General features: G+C 40.0%; 1 protein-coding gene across 50 annotated transcripts in view; it reads right to left on the reverse strand.

Moving 5' to 3' along the window:
- Positions 1-26235, reverse strand: part of ptprk (protein tyrosine phosphatase receptor type K) — a 286195-nt gene that overhangs the window by 159308 nt on the left and 100652 nt on the right. For all 50 annotated transcript variants that reach the window (XM_073933967.1, XM_073933966.1, XM_073933965.1 and 47 more), the window contains one exon: positions 9980-10251. In XM_073933967.1, the coding sequence (XP_073790068.1) occupies positions 9980-10251 (272 nt within the window). The remainder of the gene's footprint in view (positions 1-9979; positions 10252-26235) is intronic.

Genomic DNA, 26235 nt, shown 5'->3' on the forward strand with positions numbered 1-26235 from the left:
CAGCAGCTCCTCCCATTTGTGATCAGCAGCTCCTCCTCTTCATCATCAGCCCCTCTCCTTCATCAGCAGCTCCTCCCCTTTACACTCAACAGCTCTTACTCTTTATTAACCCCTCCTCTTTATAATCATCAGCTCCTCCCCTTTATATTCAGCCTCTCCTTTTCATAATCAGCTCCACCCCTTAAAAATAACAACTCCTCACCTTCATCATCAGTCCCTCCCCTTTCATCATCAGCATCATCATGGTAATTATTATTATTGTTATTAATACTATTATCATTATCGTTGTTATTGTTATTATTATTATTATAATTGTTATAGTTATTAATATTATTAATGTTATCATTATCATTACTATTATTTTTATTATTATTATCATTATCGTTATTATTATCATTATTATTACGATCATTGTCGTTATAATTGTTATTATCATTATCATTATCATTATTATTTTTTATTATTGTATTTAATACTATTATTATTATTATTATCATTGTTAATATTATTATCGTTATCATCATTATTATTATTATAATTATCATTAGCATTATTATTATTATTGTTATTAAAATTATTATAATTAGCATTATTATTATCATTATTAATCATTATCGTTATTATTATAAATTTCATTATTATTTTGATTATTATTATTGTTATTAATATTATTATCATTTTTTTGTTTTTTGTTTTTAATACTATTATTGTTATCATTATTATTATTATTATTATTATTATTATCATTATTATTGTTAATATTATCATCGTTATCATCATTATTATTATTATAATTATGATTAGCATTATTATTATTGTTAATAATAATTATTATAATTATCATTATTAATCATTATCGTTATTATTATAATTTTCATTATAATTTTTATTATTATTATTGTTATTAATATTATTATCGTTATCATCATTATTATTATTATTATTATTATTATTATCATTATTCATTATTATTATTATTGTTATTTATATTATTATAATTATCATTATTCATTATTATTATTGTTATTAATATTATTATAGTTATCATTATTATTATTATTATTGTTATTAATATTATTATCGTTATCATTATTATTATTATTATAATTATCATTATTCATTATTATTATTGTTATTAATATTATTATAGTTATCATTATTATTATTATTGCTATTGTTATTAATATTATTATCGTTATCATCATCATTATTGTTATTATTATTATCAATATTATTATTATTATTATTATCATCATTATCCTTATTACGCAAATCAGTAAAGTTGATTTTAAAAATATTTCTAGTCATAAATGAGTAATAAAAAATAGATATTTTTATTATGTTGTCTTTACATTCCCTCCAAACGTTTAGCGCTCTATGAGTTTCTAGCAATTATTCATTCAACCATGGTAAACGCACAGAGAATAAAGCCTCTTGCTTTTGCAGTATTTCTTTTCGGACACTGAATCATTTTCTCTCCCATGGTGCACGAAAATTATGTGCGACTGCCACAAGAGGGCGTATTGCGACAGTCATGTTCGAATGTCGTGTGCAGTAGAAAGGCGGATTAAAATGATTCATAGTACAATGAGCATTTGTTTCTATAGTTAGTATTGTTAGTAATAATCAGTTATTACAGGGGATAACATATCATGTAATATCGAGACTGACCAATCAGAATCAAGCATTCCAGAGAGCGCTGTAATACTTAATATTACCATCCTTTTATAGTAAGATCTCTCAAACCCATTCACTGAGAAAAATCTGAACAATCGACCTGAATGTGGTCAAACAATGAAAGCGTCAAGCACATGAAATCAGCTCAATGGAGAGAGTGTCTGTAATCAACTTCAAGAACCTGTCATTATCTGGACAGACCACAGAACAACACAGAGGAGTGGAGGATCATCAGCGGACGACAGCGTCAGCTATTAACAAACCACGAGCTAACACTTTCAGCTCAATACACTACTAATAACCGGCTTATTAATATTTAGTAAGGCAGTAGTTGGGTTTAGGTATTGGGTAGGATGAGGGATGTGGATCATACTTTATAAGTGCTAATAAACAGTTCATATCTTAATAATAGGCAGCTATTAGTCCAGTAGTTAATAGTGTGAACTGCTACCTAAACTAAAGTGTTACCCGAGTCTGATATGAAAACACTGCTGACCCTGGAGGTAAACAAGCTGAGTGAGAAAGAGGATTTCTTCTTCTGTATTATAAGCAGAGGACACACACACACACACACACACACACTAATCTGAGGTTTTGCGCACCTATAAAGTACTGACACGCGATAAAACTGTGTATGTGTGTTTGCGTGTGTGCTGACCTTGACTAAATGTGCGCTCTCAACACTATCACAAAACACCCCCAGACTTCATCACACACACACACACACACACATGCTGAAGGCCGTGGTCTGCTGTAAATCTCCAGCCTCAGGATCTCCTCAGGCCTCGGGGAGTGTGTTCTGGCTGAAGGTGTGAAATCTGCCTTCGCACGGAGCTGTGAACTCTGGGAAACGTGTGAGCTCTTCTTTAACCAAATGACAGTGAAGTGGAGCTGGAATAATCTGCACTGGTACACTGTAATCGGTGACAGGCACACACACACGAACACAAATAGACACACGCAAACACACACACACACACATGCACACACAAAAAAAAAAAACAGACACACACGCTCACATGTAGACCCATATGCGCACACACACAAACACACACAGACAGACAGACAGACAGAGAGACACGCACACATGCACATGCAAACACACATGTAGACCCATATGCGCACACACAAACACACGCGCAAACACACATGCAAACAAATGCAGACGCACACACACAGACAGCAATTTCAGCTGCTGTCTGGGCTTTCACTGCCTTCTACACCTTCCTTTCTTCATGTGTTCAATACATTTTCCACTTTATTTTATTTCACAGAACTTCATTTGTAAACTAATTAGCTTTGCTTTCTTCGTATAAACGGAGTTCTCTGGTTGTTTTCAAAATCTGGTCTACATTTCAAGTCAATCGCACCTTTAGAAATACACTGGCCGGCCACTTTATTAGGTACACCTGTCCAACTGCTCGTTAACGCAAAATTCAAATCAGCCAATCGCATGGCAGCAACTCAATGCATTTAGGCATGTAGACATGGTCAAGATGATCTGCTGCAGTTCAACCTGAGCATTAGAATGGGGAAGAAAGCGGATTTAGATGACTTTAAACATGGCATGGTTGTCTGGTCTTACAATTCTCAATTTCTGCTGACACATTTGGATGCTCGGGTCAGAATTTGACATCAACAACATGAAAGCATGGACCCATTCTGTCTTTTATCGGCGGTTCAGGCTGGTGGTGGTGGTGTAATGGTGTGGGGGAGATTTTCTTGGCACACTTTGGGCTCATTAGTACCAATTGAGCATCAGCGCCACAGCATTGCTGCTGACCATGTCCATCCCTTTATGAGCACAGTGTCTTCATCTTCTGATGGCTACTTCCAGCAGGATAACAAACCATGTCATAAAGCTCAATCATCTCAGACTGGTTTCCTGAACATGACAATGAGTTCACTGTACTCAAATGGCCTCCCCAGTCCCCAGAGCTCAATCCAATAGAGCAGCTTTGGGATGTAATGGAACGGGAGATTGGCATCATGGATGTGCAGCCGACAAATCTGCAGCAACTGTGTGATGCTATCATGTCAATATGGAGCAAAATCTCTGAGGAGTATTTCCAGTGCCTTGTTGAATCTCTGCCATGAAGGATTAAGGCAGTTCTGAAGGCAAAACGGGGTCCAACCCGGTACTAGTAAAGGCTGATTTATACTTCTGCGTCAAACGCCGGCGTATGCTACGGCGCTGACGCATAGCCCTTCGCCGTGGCCATCGCCGTCACTGACGTGCACCTCTCAAAAAATGTAACTAACTAACTTACTAGCGTAAGCTCTGTGATTGGTCGGCTTGGTAGCGCTGACGAGTCTGGGCGGGACCGAGAGCCGCGCGAATGGCGCGAGCGATTGTTTACAAGTGTGGAGTCCCGTGAAGGAGCTCCGGATGGAAAGTTTTGTTTTGTGTTTACCTCATAGTTAAAGTTGTTGCACGTCCGCCGGTTCCTGCCTCAAAATGAGCGAGTTTGAGTCACTTGTACATCCCGGAAGTGTTCAGAAAAAGCAATAAAGCAGAGAAGAAACTCGACACAGAGGAACATTTACACCTCACTGCCCACTAGCGTTTCGGAAGTGTTAATGCAGACCGACAGAGACAGCGCGCAGAAGTATAAATGCACAGCTACGCGCGTTGCCTGCGAAGTATAAACCAGGCTTAAGGTGTACCTAATAAAGTGGCCAGCGAGTGTATGTTTTCTGAGAAAAAAGGTGCTGTGTTCAATGCTTATTTTCCATTATATTTTAATACTTACTGTACTTATAGCACTAATGCTATATAATATATATATATATATATATATATATAGTAGAACAAAATGTGGGCCTGAATGTACGAGGAGGGCTTGTTTCTTCACGTCTGCGTGTGATTTCTCTCGGTGTAGACTGTAGTGCACCTGCTGCCCTGTAAGCCCCGCGAGACGCCGCGTCCTGTCTAATGAGTCCAGGCATGTTACGTCTTTTTCTTACACTCACGGCTCGCGGTCCATCTCTAACGCCTGGCGTGGGCTTGTTATTTCTTGTCCTCTTTAATTAGGCGCTGATGACTCAAATCTGTTGCTGGAGCCGGGTTTATTTCAGCGCTCGCTCTGGTTTAGTTGTTTTTTTCCTCTTCTCCTTCTCCTGAGGGAGTGCTGGTTCCTCCTGGGAGAGGACGGGATGGTCATTAATGAGCTGGACACCTGCCCTCGCTTACTTTTAATAATTCAGTGTCAGCTCGTGTGAAATCACGCCAGAGACGAGCTCCGCCATTACTGGCGTCAAAGGGAATGAGTGAGTGTGTGCGGGACGCAGGAGTGTTTCTTTGGTCATCCTTCAGCTCTGCTGAATGATTGAGCGTCCCGTCGCACTGCACACACTCCAGAGGAGGACGCGTTTTCATTTCTTCTGAGCCAGAATAATAAGACTAGTGCTCTGCTGCGGATCCTCTGGCCTGTGATGTGCTCTTCAATTGAGGACGCAAACAAATGTGTGCCATCAGGAGGAGGGTGTGTGTGTGTGTGTGTGTTACTGAGGGGTGTGTATGTTTTTCTATGCAGTGCATCTGCATAAATTATAATACACAACAAGCAAAAATACGAAATAATCAGAGCTTTACGGTTTTCTAGAAGTGTTTAAAAATCCCAAATTATTATAATCTTGATGTGGTCATCATTGTATAAATCATACAAAAAAAATCATCATAATTAATATCTTTAAATCTTCATTAAATAATCTAATCCTGCGATGTAACTATTGCAGATGCACACATTGCAATATTGTTGCTCAAAGAGAGAGTGTGTTTGTGTGAGCGCGTGAATGAGTGTGTGTTATTGTTGTATGTATGTATTTTTAAAATCTGTTCCAACATATTGCAGCACCAAAAATGAATCAAGCTCACTTTCATATACCGTGACAAGCCTACATCCATTATCTGCTCACATAATAATATTAATCCCAGTCTGCTCAATCCTCAGAGCGGGACGAGTGATGAGCTCACCCGCAGGTGTGTTTACATTACAACACACACACGCGGACACTGTAAAGAGTGCTGCAAGCGCAGCAGAGACTGTAGAGTCACACTGTTGAACACTCAGAAGAGGGAGGGAGGGAGAGAGAGAGAGAGAGAGAGAGAGAGAGAGAGAGAGAGAGAGAGAGAGAGAGAGAGAGAGAGAGACCAGATCATCCAGGACTCCCAATTAGGCTGAACACAGACGGAGGCTTTCAGTATTCAGTGTCTCACACACACACACACACACACATGCACAGACAGACTAAAGCAGAACAACGAGTCAGATCACACACACAAAAGCAGAATAACCAGTCAGATCACACACACACATATTCATCACTGATTTAAACAATAGAAGAGATCATACACATTTCATAATATGCAGATATTTCAGAAACACGCTAGGTGAGCACACCTGTTTATCTGGAGAGCCATGCTGAAGTCAGATATTCTGCTTTGAGAATGTGCGTTCCGTGTTGGAACGTCTGTCTTTGTTTTGATCTCTGTGACTCCGCCCACTGCCTGTTTACCCAATTATACTTTAGAAGCCCGGGTTGCCAGATGGTGGGAAACAGTGCATTTTATTTCAGTCATGAAGGCTGCCTCAAACAATGTATCAAGACATGGAACTAAACCTGCCGGAACTACTTTAGCTGTGCGTTTATTGTGGGCAATTATTTTACATGAACCTTGGTAGACAGAGGTTGTGAATTGAAGTGTTAGCAATATCCACGTATTACTACTACAAGATGTTCTTCTAAAGCATCTTAGAGCTCAAACTATTTTAATAATAATAAACAATAATAATAATAATGAATAATAATAATAGTGAATAATAACAACAATAATAATGAATAATAATGAATAATAATAATAATAATAATAATGAATAATAATAATAGTGAATAATAATAATAATAATAATAATGAATAATAATAATAGTGAATAATAATAACATTAATAATGAATAATAATGAATAATAATAATAATAATGAATAATAATAATAGTGAATAGTAATAATAATAATAATAATAATAATAATAATAATAATAATAATAATAATAGTGAATAATAATAACAATAATAATGAATAATAATGAACAATAACAATAATAATAATAATAATAGTGAATAATAATAATAATTATTATAATAATAATTATTATTATTATTATTATAAGTATAATAATAATAATAACGAAATATATTAACAATTAAAAATAATGATGATAATAATAATAATAATAATAATAATAATAATAACAATAATAATACATATTATGAAGTTAAAGTATACAGTAATGTAGCGTTTGGGTTTAACTTTTGTTTTGAGTTTATTAATTTTGCCATTCTTCTAATCATATGAATGAGTCAAAATGTCTTGACAGGAAGGCATGGTGGTTTAGTGGTTAGCACTGTCGCCCCTCTGCACAAAGGTTGCTGGTTCAAGTCCCAGCTGGGTCAGTTGACATTTCTGTGTGGAGTTTGCATGCTCTCCCTGTGTTGGTGTGGGATTCCTCCGGGTGCTCCGGTTTCCCCCACAGTCCAAACACATGCACTTTAGGTGAATTGATTAACTAAACTGGCCATAGTGTATGAGTGTGTGTGTGTGAATGTGAGAGTGTATGGGTGTTTCCCAGTTATGGGTGGCGGCTGGAAGGGAATCTGCTGTATAAAACATATGCTGTAATAGTTGGCGGTTCATTCTGCTGTGGTGGCCCCTGATAAATAAGCGACTAAGCCGAAGGAAAATGAACGAACGAACAAAACAAACAACAAACCACCTTTGAGTGAAAGCCATTGAAATGAATGGGTTTTATAGTGCAGGACAGGGCTTTCTGCGTCCAGTGTGAAAGCTGCCCCACTGTGCAATGAAGACAGCTGTAGGGAGAGTGAAACACAGCCTTTTTTCTATGCATAATTGGTGTAAATGTGACTATCATTACCTGCATTTTTCAGGAGATCATTCTGTTGTTAAACACACTCGCATTAATGAAACTCAACAGAAATAGAATTAAGCTCTCCTATAGTGAACCGGCAACGAAACCGAGCTGCCATTTGTACGCAGCCATTCCAGTGTATTAACAAATATTCCATTCAAACACCTCAGGAGAATGAGCAGCTATTGTACTGTGAAACAAAAGAGCCATGAAACCGCTCCACAGACTGATTTCACCTGCAGAAAACTCAAACAATCCCCGTGTCACATGTGAGAAAGGAGTAATGAGAGCGGTTACTGTGCAGAATGACATGAATCAGCTCTGCGGACACACTTCAACCACCTACAAGCCAAACATCCGCTGTGATTTTGTTCCTCGTACTTTGGCTCAGCGCCAGGAATGTGTCAGCACACAGAGTTCATGTGTTGCGAAAACACCAGAAAACATTTCCAGCTTAGTAAAGGTCTTCTGAAGAATACATGAAGCTGACTTTAGCATCAGTGAATCTCCTTGACCATATGAGATGAACTAAACACTTCCCCTAAACACACCTACATACAAACTATACAATGGTACTGAGGGACAAAATAGGCATAATGACGCACTGAAATAAAGAAGAAAATCTGGAACAAAACTGAAAACAAATATTCTGGATGCAAAACCAAAACTAAAACAGAAAGTGCTTCGTAATAACTACTTATTATTTTGTTCAATAACATTAAATTATTTTGTAAGTAGGAAATAATGTGAATTGTTACCTAAATTGAAGTGCTGCCCATATTTTATTGAAGACGTTTGTGATACTGAATAAGTGGGAATTATGTACGGTGACGTAGTGCAATTTAATAATTAGGCTGGCTTGTCAAATAACACTACATGCTAATAACAAGCTAATTTGTACTAGAATCATGCTAATAACATGCTAATCTGTGCTAGAATCATGCTAATAACATGCTAATCTATCTATCTATCTATCTATCTATCTATCTATCTATCTATCTATCTATCTATCTATCTATCTATCTATCTATCTATCTATCTATCTATCTATCTATCTATCTATCTATCTATCTATCTATCTATCTATCAAACTTTAATAATCTTTTTTTTTATTCTTCTTCTGAGACAAAAACTCTTACTCTATCTCCTCCTAGAGCTTTTGAGCTATGACCACCAAACTCAAGCCAGACCTCCAAACTATTCTGACTCAGGTTGCTATATCTTTTCTGACTGATCCGACTTTCGGTTTTCCAAAAAACGTCCCGGGACTGTCTGAAAAATCCCATAGACGTAACATTGGACCAAACATTGTGAGCTCATAACTCTGCGCCAGACTGTCACACAAACTTCTAACTGGGTTTGTTTAACTTAGACTGCCAAACTGCCAATAACTGATGAGCTTTTAACTTTCTAGCCACACCCTAACAACCACTTTTGGGACCCTAGAAACTGTCCCATAGACTTCTGTTGCAAAAGACTGCTGTTGCATCAGACTGTCATAAAGGCTAATGAATGAGCTCATTTAAGTGAGTCTAGCCAGCAGCCAATAACTGATGACCTTTTAACTTTATAGCCATACCCTAACTACCACATACGTCACCCTAGCAACTGTCGTATAGACTGTGATTAGCTGTGCCATCAAATACGTATAAATACTCATATGATAAATACTGGAAATAATGGAAACATGCTAATGACATGCTAATTTGTACAAGAATCATGCTAATAACATGCTAGAATCATGCTAATAACATGCTAATTCATGCTAGAATCATGCTAATAACATGCTAATTCATGTTAGAATCATGCTAATTCATGCAAATAACATGCTAGAACTATGCTAATAACATGCAAATTTATTCAAGAAACAAGCTGATAACATGCTAATTTGTACTAGAATCATGCAAATAACATGGTAATTCATGCTAGAACAACGGACATTTTCTCTAGAATCATGCTAATAACATGCTAGTTTGTACTAGAATCATACTTATAACATGCTAATCCATGCTAGAATCATGCTAATAGCATGCTATCTATCTATCTATCTATCCATACTTTTTTAAACTGTTTTAAACTAAATTAACTATTACCAACAGGCTTTGTCAAGTCAGCCTCAAAGTTTCTTGACGAACGTTACTAATCTAGTTGTTCTTGTTGTATGTATTTCATTTTCTTATGTATGGAATAATGTGTGCATTTTAGGTGTCGTAGGGCCTCAGGAAGACTAGTAATGGCTCAAGGAATAGCTAATGATGATCCAAATAAACTCCATAGAACATTACTTTTAGGTGGTTACTTCCACTTTTAACGCAGCTCTTGTCTACAGAATACGAGCCCCATGCTTTGATTGGCTGAGTGATTTACATACCTGATACTCATTGGGCCAGAAGGTGCTGACGGCGAGCTCCGCCTTCATCCAGTCTTTGCCGGTGCAGGCGGTGATGTTCCAGATAGGGTTCGCCAGCGGCCCTTTATTGACCTTCACCAGAACATTGAGCGTCCCGGGACTGGAGCCGTCCGGACAGTACAGGAGATAGTTGAAGTCAATGCAGTGGGTGTCGTTTTCCTTCATCACGGGCAGCTGCAAACGAGCCTTTTCTCCATAATCGTGCTGCGAGGTGTCCACCATCATGTATGAGCCTGAGGGGGAACAGAAAACCACAGAGGAAACACAGGTGAGATTATTCAAATATGCAGCTAACGTAAACATCACAGTGACACAACAGGCTATATGTTTGTGTGCTAGTGCTAGTGTTTTCCAGCCAAAGATAAACTTCTGGTGAAAGGTTTATATGACTGTTTTCAATTTCATTAGGTTCCTTTAACAGCATCGATGTTGTAATGTGGTTAAAATGCAGTCAGTAAAGTAGAGCTATTTGAGCTATGACCACCAAACTCAAGCCAGACCTCCAAACTATTCTGACTCAGATTGCTATATCTTTTCTGACTGATCCGACTTTCGGTTTTCCAAAAAACGTCCCGGGACTGTCGGAAAAATCCCATAGACGTAACATTGGACCAAACATTGTGAGCTCATAACTCTGCGCCAGACTGTCACACAAACTTCTAACTGGGTTTATTTAACTCAGACTGCCAAACTGCCAATAACTGATGAGCTTTTAACTTTCTAGCCACACCCTAACAACCACTTTTGGGACCCTAGAAACTGTCCCATAGACTTCTGTTGCAAAAGACTGCTGTTGCATCAGACTGTAATAAAGACTAATGAATGAGCTCATTTAAGTGAGTCTAGGCAGCAGCCAATAACTGATGACCTTTTAACTTTATAGCTATAACCTAACTTCAGCAATCATTTAGTTGTTCAAGTGTAAAATAAGATGAAAAGTTGTTTAAATGCAAGCACCGTCAGGAGCAGCAGGCGAGTGCAAAAACACTATTGAAAACACTGTCGTAAAACAAATGTTCATATTTTAAAGACATGGGGCGGGAAAATGTAACTCAATGCAGTGCTTCTGGTCTGGTCTGAGAGCCACGGTATGTCCAACCCAGGCTCATTCTGAAAACGTAGTACCATGGACGTTTCTGGAGACCGCGAAATACGTCCCGGGAGGTACGTATGGGTGCATTTCATTTTTTTAAGCGAACGCTACGGGCCGGTGTGACGCCGTTCCCTTTCGCGCTTGCCGGCTGACCGCTTACCTACGTGTGGAGGGCTTTCCCGCAGCAATCAGTTTTTCCAGTCAGCTCATCGTGTGCGTCGGCGGACTTCAGATGCAGAGAGGAGGAGTTGACCACGGCGAGCGGGTTCGAGGACGGGGAAGAGCGGTTCCAGAAATCAGATAAAACAAAAACAGAATCCAAAAATAAAGTGAACGAGTTCATAACAGGGTGAGAACGTGGTGAAATCCGAAAGCGTGGTGAAAAAACAGACGAGGGCTTTTCTTTTTCTAGACGGCTTTTCTAAATTGTTGTTCGGGTTTAAGGAAGTGAGCGGGCAGGCGGGTCAATCGGTAAAACTGGTTGGGTTCAGGGAAGGAGGAGGGTGGGTCAGCTGATTGGCCAGTCGCGCGGTCAGTCAGACAGCGGCCTCTGGTGGGTTGACGCCAGAACAGCGCGGCTGCGAGCGGCACTCGCCAGAGATGTTCGAGATACGAAAAAGCGCACACAGCGGCCTCCAACGTATTTGCGAAAACAAAAACTGCACAAAAACGTACCCCCGGGGACGTATTTTGCGGTCTCCAGAAACGTCCGCTAGACTACGTTTTCAAAATGAGACTGGGTTGGGTATGTCATATATCAATCATGCAGTGAAGATTATCAATATTTAATGAAATCAGATCTTAAATGTGGTGATTTTGTAATGACGCAGGAGTTCACTGGAAACACTTGGACTAGGGCAGGGCTGCTCAACCCTGGTCCTGGAGATCTACCTTCCACCAGAGTTTAGCTCCAACCCTGTTCAAACACACCTGAACCAATTACTTAGGGCAGCGCTTGATAATTACAGGCAGGTGTGTTGAACTGAAATCTGCAGGAAGGTAGATCTCCAAGAACAGGGTTGGTCACCCATGGGCTAAGGTTTTCGTATAAGGTCACAATCTGATTGGCTGATGCCTCTATTTGAGATTGAAAAGTTTAGACATTCTTTTTTTAACTTTCCCCATGAGTGATGTGACTCCAACACACCTACAGTGCAGTCTGTGAGTGCATGACTTCCCGCATTCAAAGTACTTATCATTCAACACACCATGAGGAATGTACACAATGTGAGAATCCTGTGACATGCACACACAAATTCAATCACTCAATAAACTGTGTGGCATTTCAGTTAGAACATATACTGATATACATTCAGACTCAGAATCCCAGCTATCGGCCAAGGCGAACACTGCTATATAGGATCTGGTTCGGTTTTTGTGTGATTCACGAGATAAAACGTCCTTTAAAACACATACTGACATTACTTTTAGACATAACTTGGTTTACCGAATATCTTCAGGAAAGCTCCAGTGGAGAAAGGTTTTCTGAGTACATTTAATCATGTTAAAGTTTTAAAATAATGTAAATGTTTAATATGTATTCATTAGATTATAAACCTTACCATTTCGCTAAAGTGCAGTCAGTGCACTATTCTGTGCTTCTGAATGGCTGTATTTACATTTCTGCCGTGTTTAGCCAAATTGCTTACCGCTGCAAATCTTGTCAGGTAGCCTGTTATTAGGACACAGGGTTACAATGCAACCTGCTCACCTAATGTTTACGTTCGTAATATTTATATCATTTGCTAATTAATAACCACCTCATGTGGAACTCTGAATCTGCTTCTCATTTCAGAGGTTGTCCACCGGACGTCACATTTTGGTTACGGACACACACTTTGAGAGTCTTCCTGACTGAATGAATGAAATACGCTGTTTTCCACCAAGGCAACCCGTGTGCTGAAATATATCTGGCTAAACTGGCATTGGGCTGGTTAAAGAGACCAAAAGAAAGACAGACGTTCTGGCAAATAACGCACAAGTTCAAAGCAGAATATCTTCCTTCAGCATTGCTTTTCAGATTAACAAGAATGTTCATTAAGCATGTTTCTGAAATACCTTACATACATATTATTGGTATGTTTACGCTTTCAAAAAACGTTCATACAGCACCTTTAGCAATTTTTATGTTTATGAGTAGCATTTGTTGAGCCACCCTGTACAGTTTGATAGAGCGCTTGAACCTGAAAGTGAGGGGGATAGGATCTGGTTTGGTTCTTTAAGCATGTGATTGCATGTGATTGAGGAAACGATTTCAAAGCCCAAACGCCCAGAGGATGGACATCAGGCGGAGAGAGGACAGACTTCACCAACATTTGTCTAAATGAGCTTACATCTGTTCATCCACGGCCAGAAGAGGGAGGACCAGCTCTCTCTCTCCCTCCCTCTCTTTCTCAAACAAACGTATTGATTTATTGACGACAATTGCTACAATGTAAATACGAAAAAATGTTGGGTTATTTGTTTCAATTCAGTTTAAGTGACTTTTTTTTAGCAGAAAGGTTGGGTTTGTCTATATTTGACTCAATATTGGGTTACAACAAAACAGGATTTTTTTAAAGAGTGTAATGATGATATTACTACTACTACTACTGTTACTATTATTATTATTATTGATAATATTAATAATAATAATCATTTTAATAATTTAATAATTTATAATAATAATTTATGATTTTAATTTTATTATTATTATTTTATTATAAAAGTAATACGTATTTTTTATTTAATATATACAATTGAAATCAGAATTGTTAGTCCTCCTGAATTATTAGACCTCCTATATTATTTTTCCCCATATTCTGTTTAACAGAGAGCAGATTTTTTCAGCACATTTGTAAATATAATAGTTTTAATAACTCATCTCTAATAACTGATTTATTTGATCTTTTTCATGATGACAGCATATAATATTTGACTAGATATTTATCTGGATACTAGTATTCAACTTAAAGTGACATTTAAAGGCTTCACTAGGTTAATTAGGGTAATTAGGCAAGTCATCGTATAACAGTGGTTTATTCTGGAGACAATCCAAAGCAAAAATACCTTCAGGGGGCTAATGATATTCACCTTGAAATAGTTTAAAAACAATTTAAAACTGCTTTTACTCTAGCCGAAATAAAATAAATAAAACTTTACCCGGAAGAAAAAATATTATAGGAAATACAGTGAAAAATTCCTCGCTCTGTTAAAATATTTATACAAAATAATTTAGACTTTAACTGTATCTCTCTCTCTCTCTCTCTCCCTCCTTTGTGATCCTCATCTCCTGTCAGCTGTGAGAGATAAAGCCTGCATGAAATTCATCCTATTTACTGGCTAAATAAGGTCTGCTGGCCATACCGTGTGCAGTTCATCAGGTGCATCTTTTTCCAGACTCAGAATCTATCAAGAGTAATAACTTTCTCTGTCTCTGAAATGACTTTCTTTCTGACGTAACCATTGCTCATGTGGGTGGGCAAAAATCAGCTTTTGTTTACTATACAGAGTCCTGACTCTGTGTTTAACGCACACACACACACACACACCTGGGGCCACACACTGGACCCTCAGCAAACTAAATTAGTTGGATATTCATTCTTTATCTACAATTGGATAATTAAGTAGGTTAAATGTGTTATTAATATGCCATATTTTATATACTGCTCTATTCAAGGCTTGCGCTTAGTAAATAATTCACTTATTTAATGATTAAAAAAAATGAGGTTTAATTAGCTTTTTTTTTTTTAAATCTATCTATTTCTAATATACAATGCTATCTTTACTAGATAGGGTTCAGTAATTATTATTGTTTTAATGTTTTTTTAAAAGAAGAAAAGTTTCTTCTGCTCTCCAAAGATCTATCTCAAGAATAATTGTATCGTTTTTATATAATTACACCCACCGGCCACTTTATTAGGTACACCTGTCCAACTCCTCGATAACGTACATTTCTAATCAGCCAATCAAATGGCAGCAACTCGATGCATTTAGGCATGTAGACATGGTCAAAACGATCTGCTGCAGTTCAAACCGAACATCAGAATGAGGAAGACAGGATTTAAGTGACTTTGAACAAGGCATGGTTGCTGATGCCAGACCGGCTGGTCAGAGTATTTCAGAAACTTCTGATCTACTGGGATTTTCATGCACAACCATCTCTAGGGTTTACAGAGAATGATCTGAAAAAGAGAAAATATCCAGTGAGCGGCGGTTCTTTGGGCGCAAATGCCTTGTTGATGCCAGAGGTCAGAGGAGAATGGCCAGACTGGTTCCAGCTGATAGAAAGGCAACAGTAACTCAAATAAGCACTCGATACAACCGAGCTCTGCAGAAGAGCATCTCTGAACACACAACACGTCCAACCTTGAGGCGGATGGGCTACAGCAGCAGAAGAGCACACCGGGTGCCGCTCCTGTCAGCTAAGAACAGGAAACTGAGGCTACAATTCACACAGACTCACCAAAACTGGACAATAGAAGATTGGAGAAACGTTGCTGCTCTGATGAGTCTCCATTTCTGCTGACACATTCAGATGCTCGGGTCAGAATTTGACATCAACAACATGAAATCATGGATCATCCTGCCTTGTATCAGCGGTTCAGGCTGGTGGTGGTGGTGTAATGGTGTGGAGGAGATTTTCTTTGGGTTCATTAGTACCAATTGAGCATCAACGCCACAGCCTACCTGAGTATTGCTGCTGACCATGTCCATCCCTTTATGAGCACAGTGTCTCCATCTTCTGATGGCTACTTCCAGCAGGAAAACGCACCATGTCATAAAGTATGAATCATCTTATGTTTCTTGAACATTGAGAAAATATAACATAGACTCATCTATTGTTTGAATCAAGTTAATATTAGTTAAATGCTGGCATGTGTTATACTCCCACTGCTCCTGATATTGTGCAAACAGTTTTACAATGGTAAACAGCACAGCACCTCTATAAACAGCCTCCACCAAATGAAACGTGCTCAGCGAGTTGTGCACGATGCTTGACAATGAACTCTCCAGATGAAGCAGAATGATGTCACTTCCCGTTTCCAATCTGCTGAGAGTGTTTTCTAATGTGTAAAACAGTGGGCCTGTCGGAGCGGACAGACAGTTTGTTGTGCAGACAGATGCTGAAACTGCAGATGGAGCTTTATTTACAGATGAGACGCGTCTGGCAGATCTGCTGAGAGTTTTCCTCCTCTGTGGGAACATCTGCTCCTCTTTTCCCACTACAGATCAATGTGGAGAAACAAAAGTTCTCACCTATATACAGATAAACTCTAGATCACACCTTCAGGATCTGAAGGAACTGGCCACAACCTGCTGGCAACCCTGCGATTTACTTGATTAGGACTTGATTGGGAAAGCCACACACCTGTTTATATGCAAGACCTTACTGCTCGCATGTCAGAGCAAATAAGAATCATGAGGTCAAAGGAACTGCCTGAAGAGCTCAGAGACAGAATTGTGGCATGGTCCAGATCTGGCCAAGACTACAAAAACAATCTGCTGCACTTGAGGTTCCTAAGAGCACAGTGGCCACCACAATCCTCAAATGGAAGATGTTTGGGATAACCAGAACCCTTCCTAGAGCTGGCCGTCCGACCAAACTGAGCTATCAGGGGAGGAGAGCCTTGGTGAGAGAGGTAAAGAAGAACCCAAGCTCCAGAGATGCAGGAGAGGGGAGTAAGTTCCACCATCACTGCTGCCCTCCACCAGTCGGGGCTTTATGGTAGAGTGGCCCGACACATGAAAGCCTGCATGGGGTTTGCTAAAAAACACCTGACGGACTCCAAGAGGGTGAGAAATAACATTCTCTGGTCTGATGAGAGCAAGAGAGAACTTTTTAGCCTTAATTCCAGGCACTGCTCATCACCTGTCCCAATACAGTCCCAGCCTGGTGGTGGTGGCGGCATCATGCAATGGGGGTGTTTATCAGCTGTAAGGACAGGACTGCTTGCATTCAAGGGAAAAATGAATGCCGACAAGTAGATGAAAACCTTCTCCAGAGTGCTCAGAACCTCAGACTGGGCTGAAGGTTTACCTTCCAAGAAGACAATGACCCTAAGCATGGGGTGTCCAAACTCAGTCCTGGAGGGCTGGTGTCCTCCATATTTAAGTTCCAACCGCAATTAAACACACCATCATTTTCTTGTCGGCTTAGTTCCTTTATTAATCCGGGGTCGCCACAGTGGAACGAACCGCCAACTTATCCAGCACGTTTTTATGCAGCGGATGCCCTTCCTGCCGCAACTCACTCATACACTACGGGCAATTTAGCCTACCCAATTCACCTGTACCGCATGTCTTTGGACAGTGGGGGAAACCGGAGCACCCGGAGGAATCCCATGCGAACGCAGGGAGAGCATGCAAACTCCACACAAAAACGCCAACTGAGCCGAGGATCGAATCAGCAACCCAGCGATCTTCTTGCTGTGAGGCAACAGCACTACCTACTGCACCACTGCTTCGCCCCAATTAAACACACCTGAACCGGCAAATCAAGCTATTTCTAGGTATACTAAAAGCTTCTAGGCAGGTGTGCTGATGGACGTTGGAGCTAAACTATGCAGGACACCAGCCTTCCAGGACCGAGTTTGGACATCCTTGTTCTAGTATATCTAGTAAGAGCTTGATTAGCTGTTTCAGGTGATTTTGATTGAGGTTGGAGCTGAATTCTCTAGGACACTGGCCCTCCAGGACCGATTTTGGACACCCCTGCCCTAAGCACACGGCTAAAATAAGGAAGGAGTGGCTTCACAACAACTCTGTGACTGTTTTTGAATGGCCCAGCCAGAGCCCTGACTAAAACCCAAATGTGCATCTCTAAAAAGACCTAAAATGGCAGTCTACCAACGTTTACCATCCAACCTGACAGAATTAGAGAGGATCTGCAAGGAGGAATAGCACTTGATCCCCAAATCCAGGTGTGAAAAACTTGTTGCATCTTTTTCAAACAGACTCAGATCAAAAAGGTTCTTCTACTTAATACTGAGCAAAGGGTCTGAATACTTAGGACCATGTGATATTTCAGTCTTTCTTTATAAATAAATTCGGTTTTCCGTAAGTGTGTGCATGCGTACTTGTGTATGTGTGTAAGAGTATACACGTAAGATCATGTACCTGTACATCAGGGCTTCATTTGTGCCGGAACACGCCGGTTACGCCACCTCTGACATCTGATCCAGCACCTCATTTTTCCATTCCTCCGTTTGCTGATCAATTTCACTTTGTCCAGCGACTCCCCAACCCTCTTCACTTTCATCTGCGACAACTAACCCCAGTCCCAGTTCTTAACTTACATCTGTGACACCCCTCCGCTATCCGAAGGCCCACTATCCTTACCAACCCACCCCCACCCCCCACTCTTCACTTTCATGTGCAACACCTCTACATCCTCGGGTAGTATGCCGGATCCGTTACCCCGATCTGTTCCGGCACCTCACAATTCACAAATTAGGCACTGCTGTACATGTGTGTGTACTTTTTGTGTGCGCATGTGTGTATGCGTGTGTGTAAAAGGCCGTCGGGTAAACACACGCTTCTCACCGCGTCTCCGCCAGCTCTAAAGGTCAAAGGTCGGTCATGTGAACGGAGCGCCGCATCATCCAGATGGCAGCGCCGCTCAGCCAAGAGTTGCTGGCAGAAAACGAAGCGGCTTCATGAGTGATCTTTGATTTATGTAAGTGCTTTCTTACCAACATGTGCTGGAGAGTTTTGGAGGAGGTTTGTGTGAAGTGCTCGTTAATCACTCCAGCCGAAGAAAAGAAAAAAAAAATCAAGCAGAAAACGAGCAGGAGAGACTGGACGTATTAGGCGAGTGCGTCTGGACGACTATCAGAGTGAACATGAAGAAGGCGTCCACACAGAGCTGGTATTTGAGACTCTTTCAGCGAGTTCAGAGCTGTGGTTTGTGTGTCATTATGCAGACCAGAGCTGGACAGAGACTCAACCACTACACCACTAATTAGAGCAGTTCAACTGAGCTTAACAGACCTCAGTCAAATCTGACCACAGCGCTCATGATGACTACACTGAGCTGACTACATAGGGAGCATCCTAATGAAAGTAGACGGTATGCAATGATTAAAAATTTTGCTATAATGAACACACAGCAAAAATGCTTTCTTACTTACATTGTTGTCTTGTTTCTAATCTAAATAGATAACAAATCCTAAATCAAGAAGCATTTTTAACAAGAAATATTGTTTTGTCTAAGTTATGAGTCAAAATTATGTGAGTTTTTCCTTAAAGAGAGAAAAAAAATCACTTTTATAAGGGGTTTAAACCCAGTTGTGTGTCGGCAATGTGTGAATATATCAAGTTTCTAATGGTAAACATTGATTAATTGCATTTGTTATAATCACACTTGATGAAATCAGACTGCAGAAACACTTTGATTGACATTCTCCCTTTATACGTGTCATTAGAGGGGGAAAGCCCCGCCCACTAGTGAACATCTCTCCCTCATTAGCATAAACAGCAGCCCTGAGTGAGAAGCAGCCGTCTACTTTTAGAGTTTTAAATCTGCCACTATGCTGACGCACAGGTGTTTGTAGCTCCGCCCTCTTCTAAAAAAAAGTGCACAACTCATTTGAATTTAAAGCGACAGTCACCAAAACGACACAATTAAGATCAAAGCATAAAAGAGTCAGTTTCAGAGAGTTACAAAAACATTATTTGTGTGGTATTTTGAGCTCAAACTTCACACACACACACACACACACGCACGCACTCTGGGGACATCAAAGACACATTTTACATCTTATAAAAAGGGGCATGATAGGCTCCCTTTAAAAAAGCTGAATAATATGCCAATATGCTCACTATTGCACTGCTGGTTAGACATAAACTGCATTTTGTTGCATTGTACTTGTACATGTGTAATGACAATACAGTTGAATCTAATCTAATATGGTAAGTGAAATAATCTGGTTTTAACTTTGAAATAAGTTTATTTAGCTTAGCCCATTGGAGATTATTTTGCGATTAGAATATACATTGCAGACCTGAGGTGGTAATTTATGAGAAAGCTCAACAGCCAATCAGAATCAAGCCTTCAACAGTCACATACTATATAGCTTTTTAAATTTTACGTGAACAACAACCCGACCTCTCCCATGCCAACCAAGCAACAAAAAAGTTTTTTTAAAATGTAATAATGAGAAAGGTATAAACTAATAATAGCAATAAATTATGTTATATACATGTGTGAGACCACAAGACACATATAAACATGCACACATCAGACACTTTAAGAGAAAATATCCAGCTTTAAAATAGGAAGTTCTGTAGGCGCAAATGCCTTGTTGATGCCAGAGGTCAGAGGAGAATGGCCAGACTGGTTCCAGCTGATAGAAAGGCAACAGTAACTCAAATAAGCACTCGCTACAACCGAGCTCTGCAGAAGAGCATCTCTGAACACACAACACGGCCAACCATGAGGCGGATGGGCTACAGCAGCAGAAGACCACACCGGGCAGGCCCGGATTGGCTAATCTGGAGAACCGGGAGAATTCCCGGTGGGCCGGTCCGTTTTTTGGCTGAGAGGGTCGATGTTCCTAGCTGCTTGCACTCTCAGCAGTTTTAAACTTGTTTAATTTATTAGTTTTTTGACCATAACCTCACTCTTTTTAATCCTTATTTTGCCGCAGCTTCGCTCTTTTTATTTATTTTCTCGCAGCCCCGTGAGCTAAATACAGCTCGCAGGTTAATGATGATCATCAGTAACCTGCAGGCTGCACCCCATTCCACCCCAAACAGCGGCACCTTAGCGAATATTAATTAATATTAATGAATATTACACCTGCTCAATAAATAAATCTTAACTTTTAATCTTAACATAACTTGATCAGAAATCTAAAATGGGGAGAAAAAGAGTAGACATCAACAGGAGCAGATAACATTGCATTGCATAACAGCGCCATCGTGGTCTAGTGGATAGCACGTTACGCATTGACGCAGCCGACCCGAGTTTGAACCTCACCAGGGAAAAATATGTTTTTTTGTTCAGTGTTAAGACATAAAATACTGTTTGGGTTACTTATGTTGGAATACATATTTTATTTGTGTGACAACTGTTACAAAGGACTGAATATCTATAAAGAATTAATGTTCTCATCTTTATGAAAAACATTGGAAGTTCTAAAGCAGCTGTGCTCTTGAAAAAGACGTGTTAGTGTCATTTGAAACTGAATTGAAAATAACGTTATTTTAAAATAGTCAGTCATCGACTGAGGTGGGCCGGTCTGAGGCTTGAAACTCCAGAGCTAAAAAGGAGTCCCACTCCGGCCCTGACACCGGGTGCCGCTCCTGTCAGCTAAGAACAGGAAACTGAGGCTACAATTTACACAGCCTCAACAAAACTGGACAATAGAAGATTGGAGAAACGTTGCTGCTCTGATGAGTCTCCATTTCTGCTGACACATTCGGAGGCTTGGGTCAGAATTTGGCGTCAACAACATGAAAGCATGGATCCATTCTGCCTTGTATCAACAGTTCAGGCTGGTGGTGGTGGTGTAATGGTGTGGGGATATTTTCTTGCCACACTTTGGGCTCATTAGTACCAATTGAGCATCAACGCCACAGCCTACCTGAGTATTGCTGCTGACCATGTCCATCCCTTTATGAGCACAGTGTCTCCATCTTCTGATGGCTACTTGCAGCAGGATAACGCACCATGTCATAAAGCTCAATCATCTCAGACTGGTGAATATGACGATGAGTTAACTGTACTCAAATGGCCTCCACAGTCACCAGAGCTCAATCCAATAGAGCACCTTTGGGATGTAATGGAACGGGAGATTGGCATCATGGATGTGCAGCCGACAAATCTGCAGCAACTGTGTGATGCTATCATGTCAATATGGAGCAAAATCTCTGAGGAGTATTTCAAATATCTTGTTGAATCTCTGCCATGAAGGATTAAGGCAGTTCTGAAGTCACAAAGGGGTCCAACCCGATATTAGTAAGGTGTACCTAATAAAGTGGCCAGTGAGTGTATATACACATAAACTGACCTCACTTTAGACAGATTGTTGCCACGGCTAACTACTAGTGTTATATTTATCAAAGAATAATTTACAAGTAGTAAAGGTCACAACAGGGTCACCAGCCCAAGAGAGTGTCTGATTGGATGAGAATTTGCATACGCCCACAAGTGCAAGATGATGTCATGGATTTGTCCTGTAACTGTAAAGAAAGCTCCTGTAGTGCGCGTACAGTATGTGCTAAACGTACACTCGCACACAGATGAGCGCTAAGCTAATGGAGGTGGACTAAAAGCCACGAAACTCCAATTTCATGGGGTTTTTGAAGAATGCTTCAGCTTGTGAGCTTTAAAAGACAGCAATTTACAGAGCTGCTCCACACACGGCGGAAAATAGGCCAGCGGCTTAAAGAAAGCTCGAAACAGCAAAAAACAGCATTTACTATAACAAAAAAAAAAACAAATTATTTCTCTGAAGAAGAAGAAAACTAATTCAGCACACACGCACACGCACACACACACACACACACACACACACACACACACACACACACACACACACACACACACACGCACACACGCACACACGCACACACACACACACACACACACACACAGAAGAGCCTCATTTCAGTTTGATCTGTTGCTTATTTCACATATTCTTAAAGGCGCGGCAACAACAACAACAAAAAGAGCTGTTAATGGCCACTGCTACTTACAATACACTGAGTATGGAGGATCAGAAAGAAAAAACAAATATACGTCTGTGTGTTTACATGAATAAATAAACTAATGTGAAAACTGATAAATAAAGTCATATATGACATGATAAAACATATTAATTGCATTTGAATTAAATGTAATCCTAAATCATTTGTTATTTTTAATTTTATATGAATAAAATAATTAATATTACTTTATTGTATTTAATAGAATAATTAATATTAATTTATTATTATTCTATATTAATCAACAGAAAATGAATGCATGTATAAAAGTTTAAACGTACAAAATATGAACAAAAAAATTAAATGATAGAAATAAATGTAGTCTAGAATTAACTAATGGAAATTCAATAGATCTGTTTTTGTCATCTCTTTATTTTTCTTCTTTTGCGTCTGTCTGTCTGTATTACTTTATTTTACATCTGTTAAGTCTGTCTGTAACATCTGTCTGTGTTACATCTGTCTGTCTGTCTGTCACTTCTGTCTGTCACACTTGTCTGTATGTCTATGTTTTGTCTGTCTGTTACAGTGGTTTGTGTTACGTCTGTTTGTCTGTAACATCTGTCTGTTTCTTCTGTCTTTGTCAGGTCTGTCTCTCTGTCTGTCTTACGTCTGTCTGTAACATCTGTCTGTCTGTCTGTCTGTCTGTCTGTCTATTACTTCTGTCTTTGTTAGGCCTGTCTATCTGTCTGTCTTACGTCTGTCTGTCTGTAAAATCTGTCTGTTGCTTCTGTCTTACAGCTGTCTGTCTTACATCTGTCTGTCTGTCTGTAACATCTGTCTGTCTGTGTTACGTCTGTCTGTCTATATGTGTTACGTCTGTCTGTCTGTCTCTCTGTTACATCGGTCTGTCTGTCTGTCTTACATCCGTCTGTCTGTCTGTCTGTCTGTCTGTCTGTCTGTCTGTCTGTCTGTCTGTAACATTTGTCTGTTATTTCTGTCTGTCTTACGTCTGTCTGTCTGTCTGTAACATCTGTCTGCCTGTCTGTGTTACGTCTGTCTGTCTGTCTGTCTGTCTGTCTGTCTGTCTGTGTTACATCTGTCTGTCTGTCTGTTTGCCAATCTGAATGGATGAATGAATGGATAAACATTCCATCCATCTATGAGTGGAGCTCCAGGAGAAATTCTTCTGTTGTAATGAGGTTGGGGTGGTGCAGTAAATGAGCTTGTGAAAGACTAAAGTGAGTAAGCATGAAGGAAGCTCCCCGTCATCTCCTATTGATGATCTGATGTAAACCAGAGCAGGGCGTCTCGTTCCAGCGCAGGAGTGTAGGAGTGTGAGTGAATGAATCCACATTAGCCAGTTCTGTTCTGTGTGTGTGTGTGTGTGTGTGTTCATCACTCCTCACCGCAATCAGAGCATGACTGAGCAGAAAGAAGAAAAGCATGTTCCCCTTACACAGAGCTGGAGAATGCAGAGCGCCAGCACTGCCAAAACACACACACACACACACACACACACACACACACACACACACACACACACACACACACACACACACACACACACACACACACACACACACACACACACACACACACACGCGCACACACGCGCACACACGCGCACACACGTGCGCACGCACACACAGGTATACACACACATTCATACGCCAAAGCAGAAACACACACAAACACACATGTATACACACACATTTATACACCAGAGCAGAAAGAACACACACAAACCCAAAGCTATCACAACATACACACACACACACACACCCAGAGAAGCAATAACACACACATATACATACACACTCTCTCAAAAACACAAACACACACTTGTACACACACATACACCAGAGTACAAAGAACAAACACACACACACACACACACACACACACACAAACGCACGCATGCACACACGTGCGCGCGCGCGCACGCACACACGCGCACGCACACACAGGTATACACACACATTCATACGCCAAAGCAGAAACACACACAAACACACATGTATACACACACATTTATACACCAGTGCAGAAAGAACACACACAAACCCAAAGCTATCACAACATACACACACACACACACCCAGAGAAGCAATAACACACACATATACATACACACTCTCTCAAAAACACAAACACACACTTGTACACACACATACACCAGAGTACAAAGAACAAACACACACACATACACACACACACACCAACCAGAGCAGAAAGAACACACGAACACACACACTACACACACTACACACACTACACACACACACACACACACACACACACACACACGAGCAGAAAGAACACACACGTGTTTGTTAAAATAACAAAAGCTAACATTGTTTGATGAAGCAGCCCTCATTTCATTTCAGAACACTACAGTAAGCTCCAGCTCCGGCTAGTTCATTAGCAAAGGTGTATTTTCCAGCGGCTGAGCAGCGGTCTGCAAATATAAGCTGATCTGTTATCTGTCAGCGTTCAGAGGGAAAACAGACCCGTCAAACACATCTGAGCTCTCTTTGATTGCTCCAGAAATGGGAATCAGTGGAACGGGCCGCTGCTTTTTGGCAGTGATGTAAAATGCGGGCATTGACATTCAGATCTCTGCTGCGGGAGACGAGACGCTCAACCTTCACACAATGGACGGAAACCCTCCGTATCAGCCGCGAGAACAGAACTAATGCTTTTGGAAATAACGTTTGCATTAATATTGAGACATGTTATGGAAGGTTTTAATGATTATGGTCTAGACATGGGACGGTAACCATTTTCAAGGTATACCGCGGATTGGAAAAGTCAAGGTTTTAAAAACGGCTATACCGTTCCTAACAATTGTGTACAATTTTTAATTTACATTGCGACCAAAATTTAAAGTCAAGCCAACATCCTGAACCAACGTCATATTGATGTCTAATACTGACATTTATTTGTCAGTATATGAAAACCAAAATCCAACGTCTGCAATCATAGTGGTAATGTCCCCACGACGTCAAGCTGTAACATCATTAGACATTGATATTAGGTTGATTTTAGGTTGGACGTTAACGTTGGTCTGACGTTGGGTTCTGATGTCAACACCATTTTCATTTCAAAACAAAATGCAACGTCCCGACGACGTTAGGGTACAACATTAATCTGACATCATGTTGACGTCGTGTTCCTGCTGGGATGGTTACTGCTCCAAAATGTTTCTCAAAATAAAACATATGATGCTTAAAGTGAAAAAAAGCTTTCATATTTTAGCCAGACATTTTAAAAGAATGTATTTTAGAGCAGTGATCACGATAATGAGAAACTTGTGATATTTTTATGCAAGGTTATCATACCGTCACAATCTAATGCTGTGTTCACACCAGACGCAGAACGCATGGATAAATCACGATATTTGGGTGTAAATAGACGCGTGAAAATTTGAGTTTACTCGCTTCATTCGTGCGTCAAAATCCATTTTAAATTTACTGAGCATAGACGCGGATTC

Source organism: Danio rerio, chromosome 20, assembly GCF_049306965.1.
Source record: "Danio rerio strain Tuebingen ecotype United States chromosome 20, GRCz12tu, whole genome shotgun sequence".
NCBI classification, from domain to species: Eukaryota; Metazoa; Chordata; class Actinopteri; order Cypriniformes; family Danionidae; genus Danio; species Danio rerio.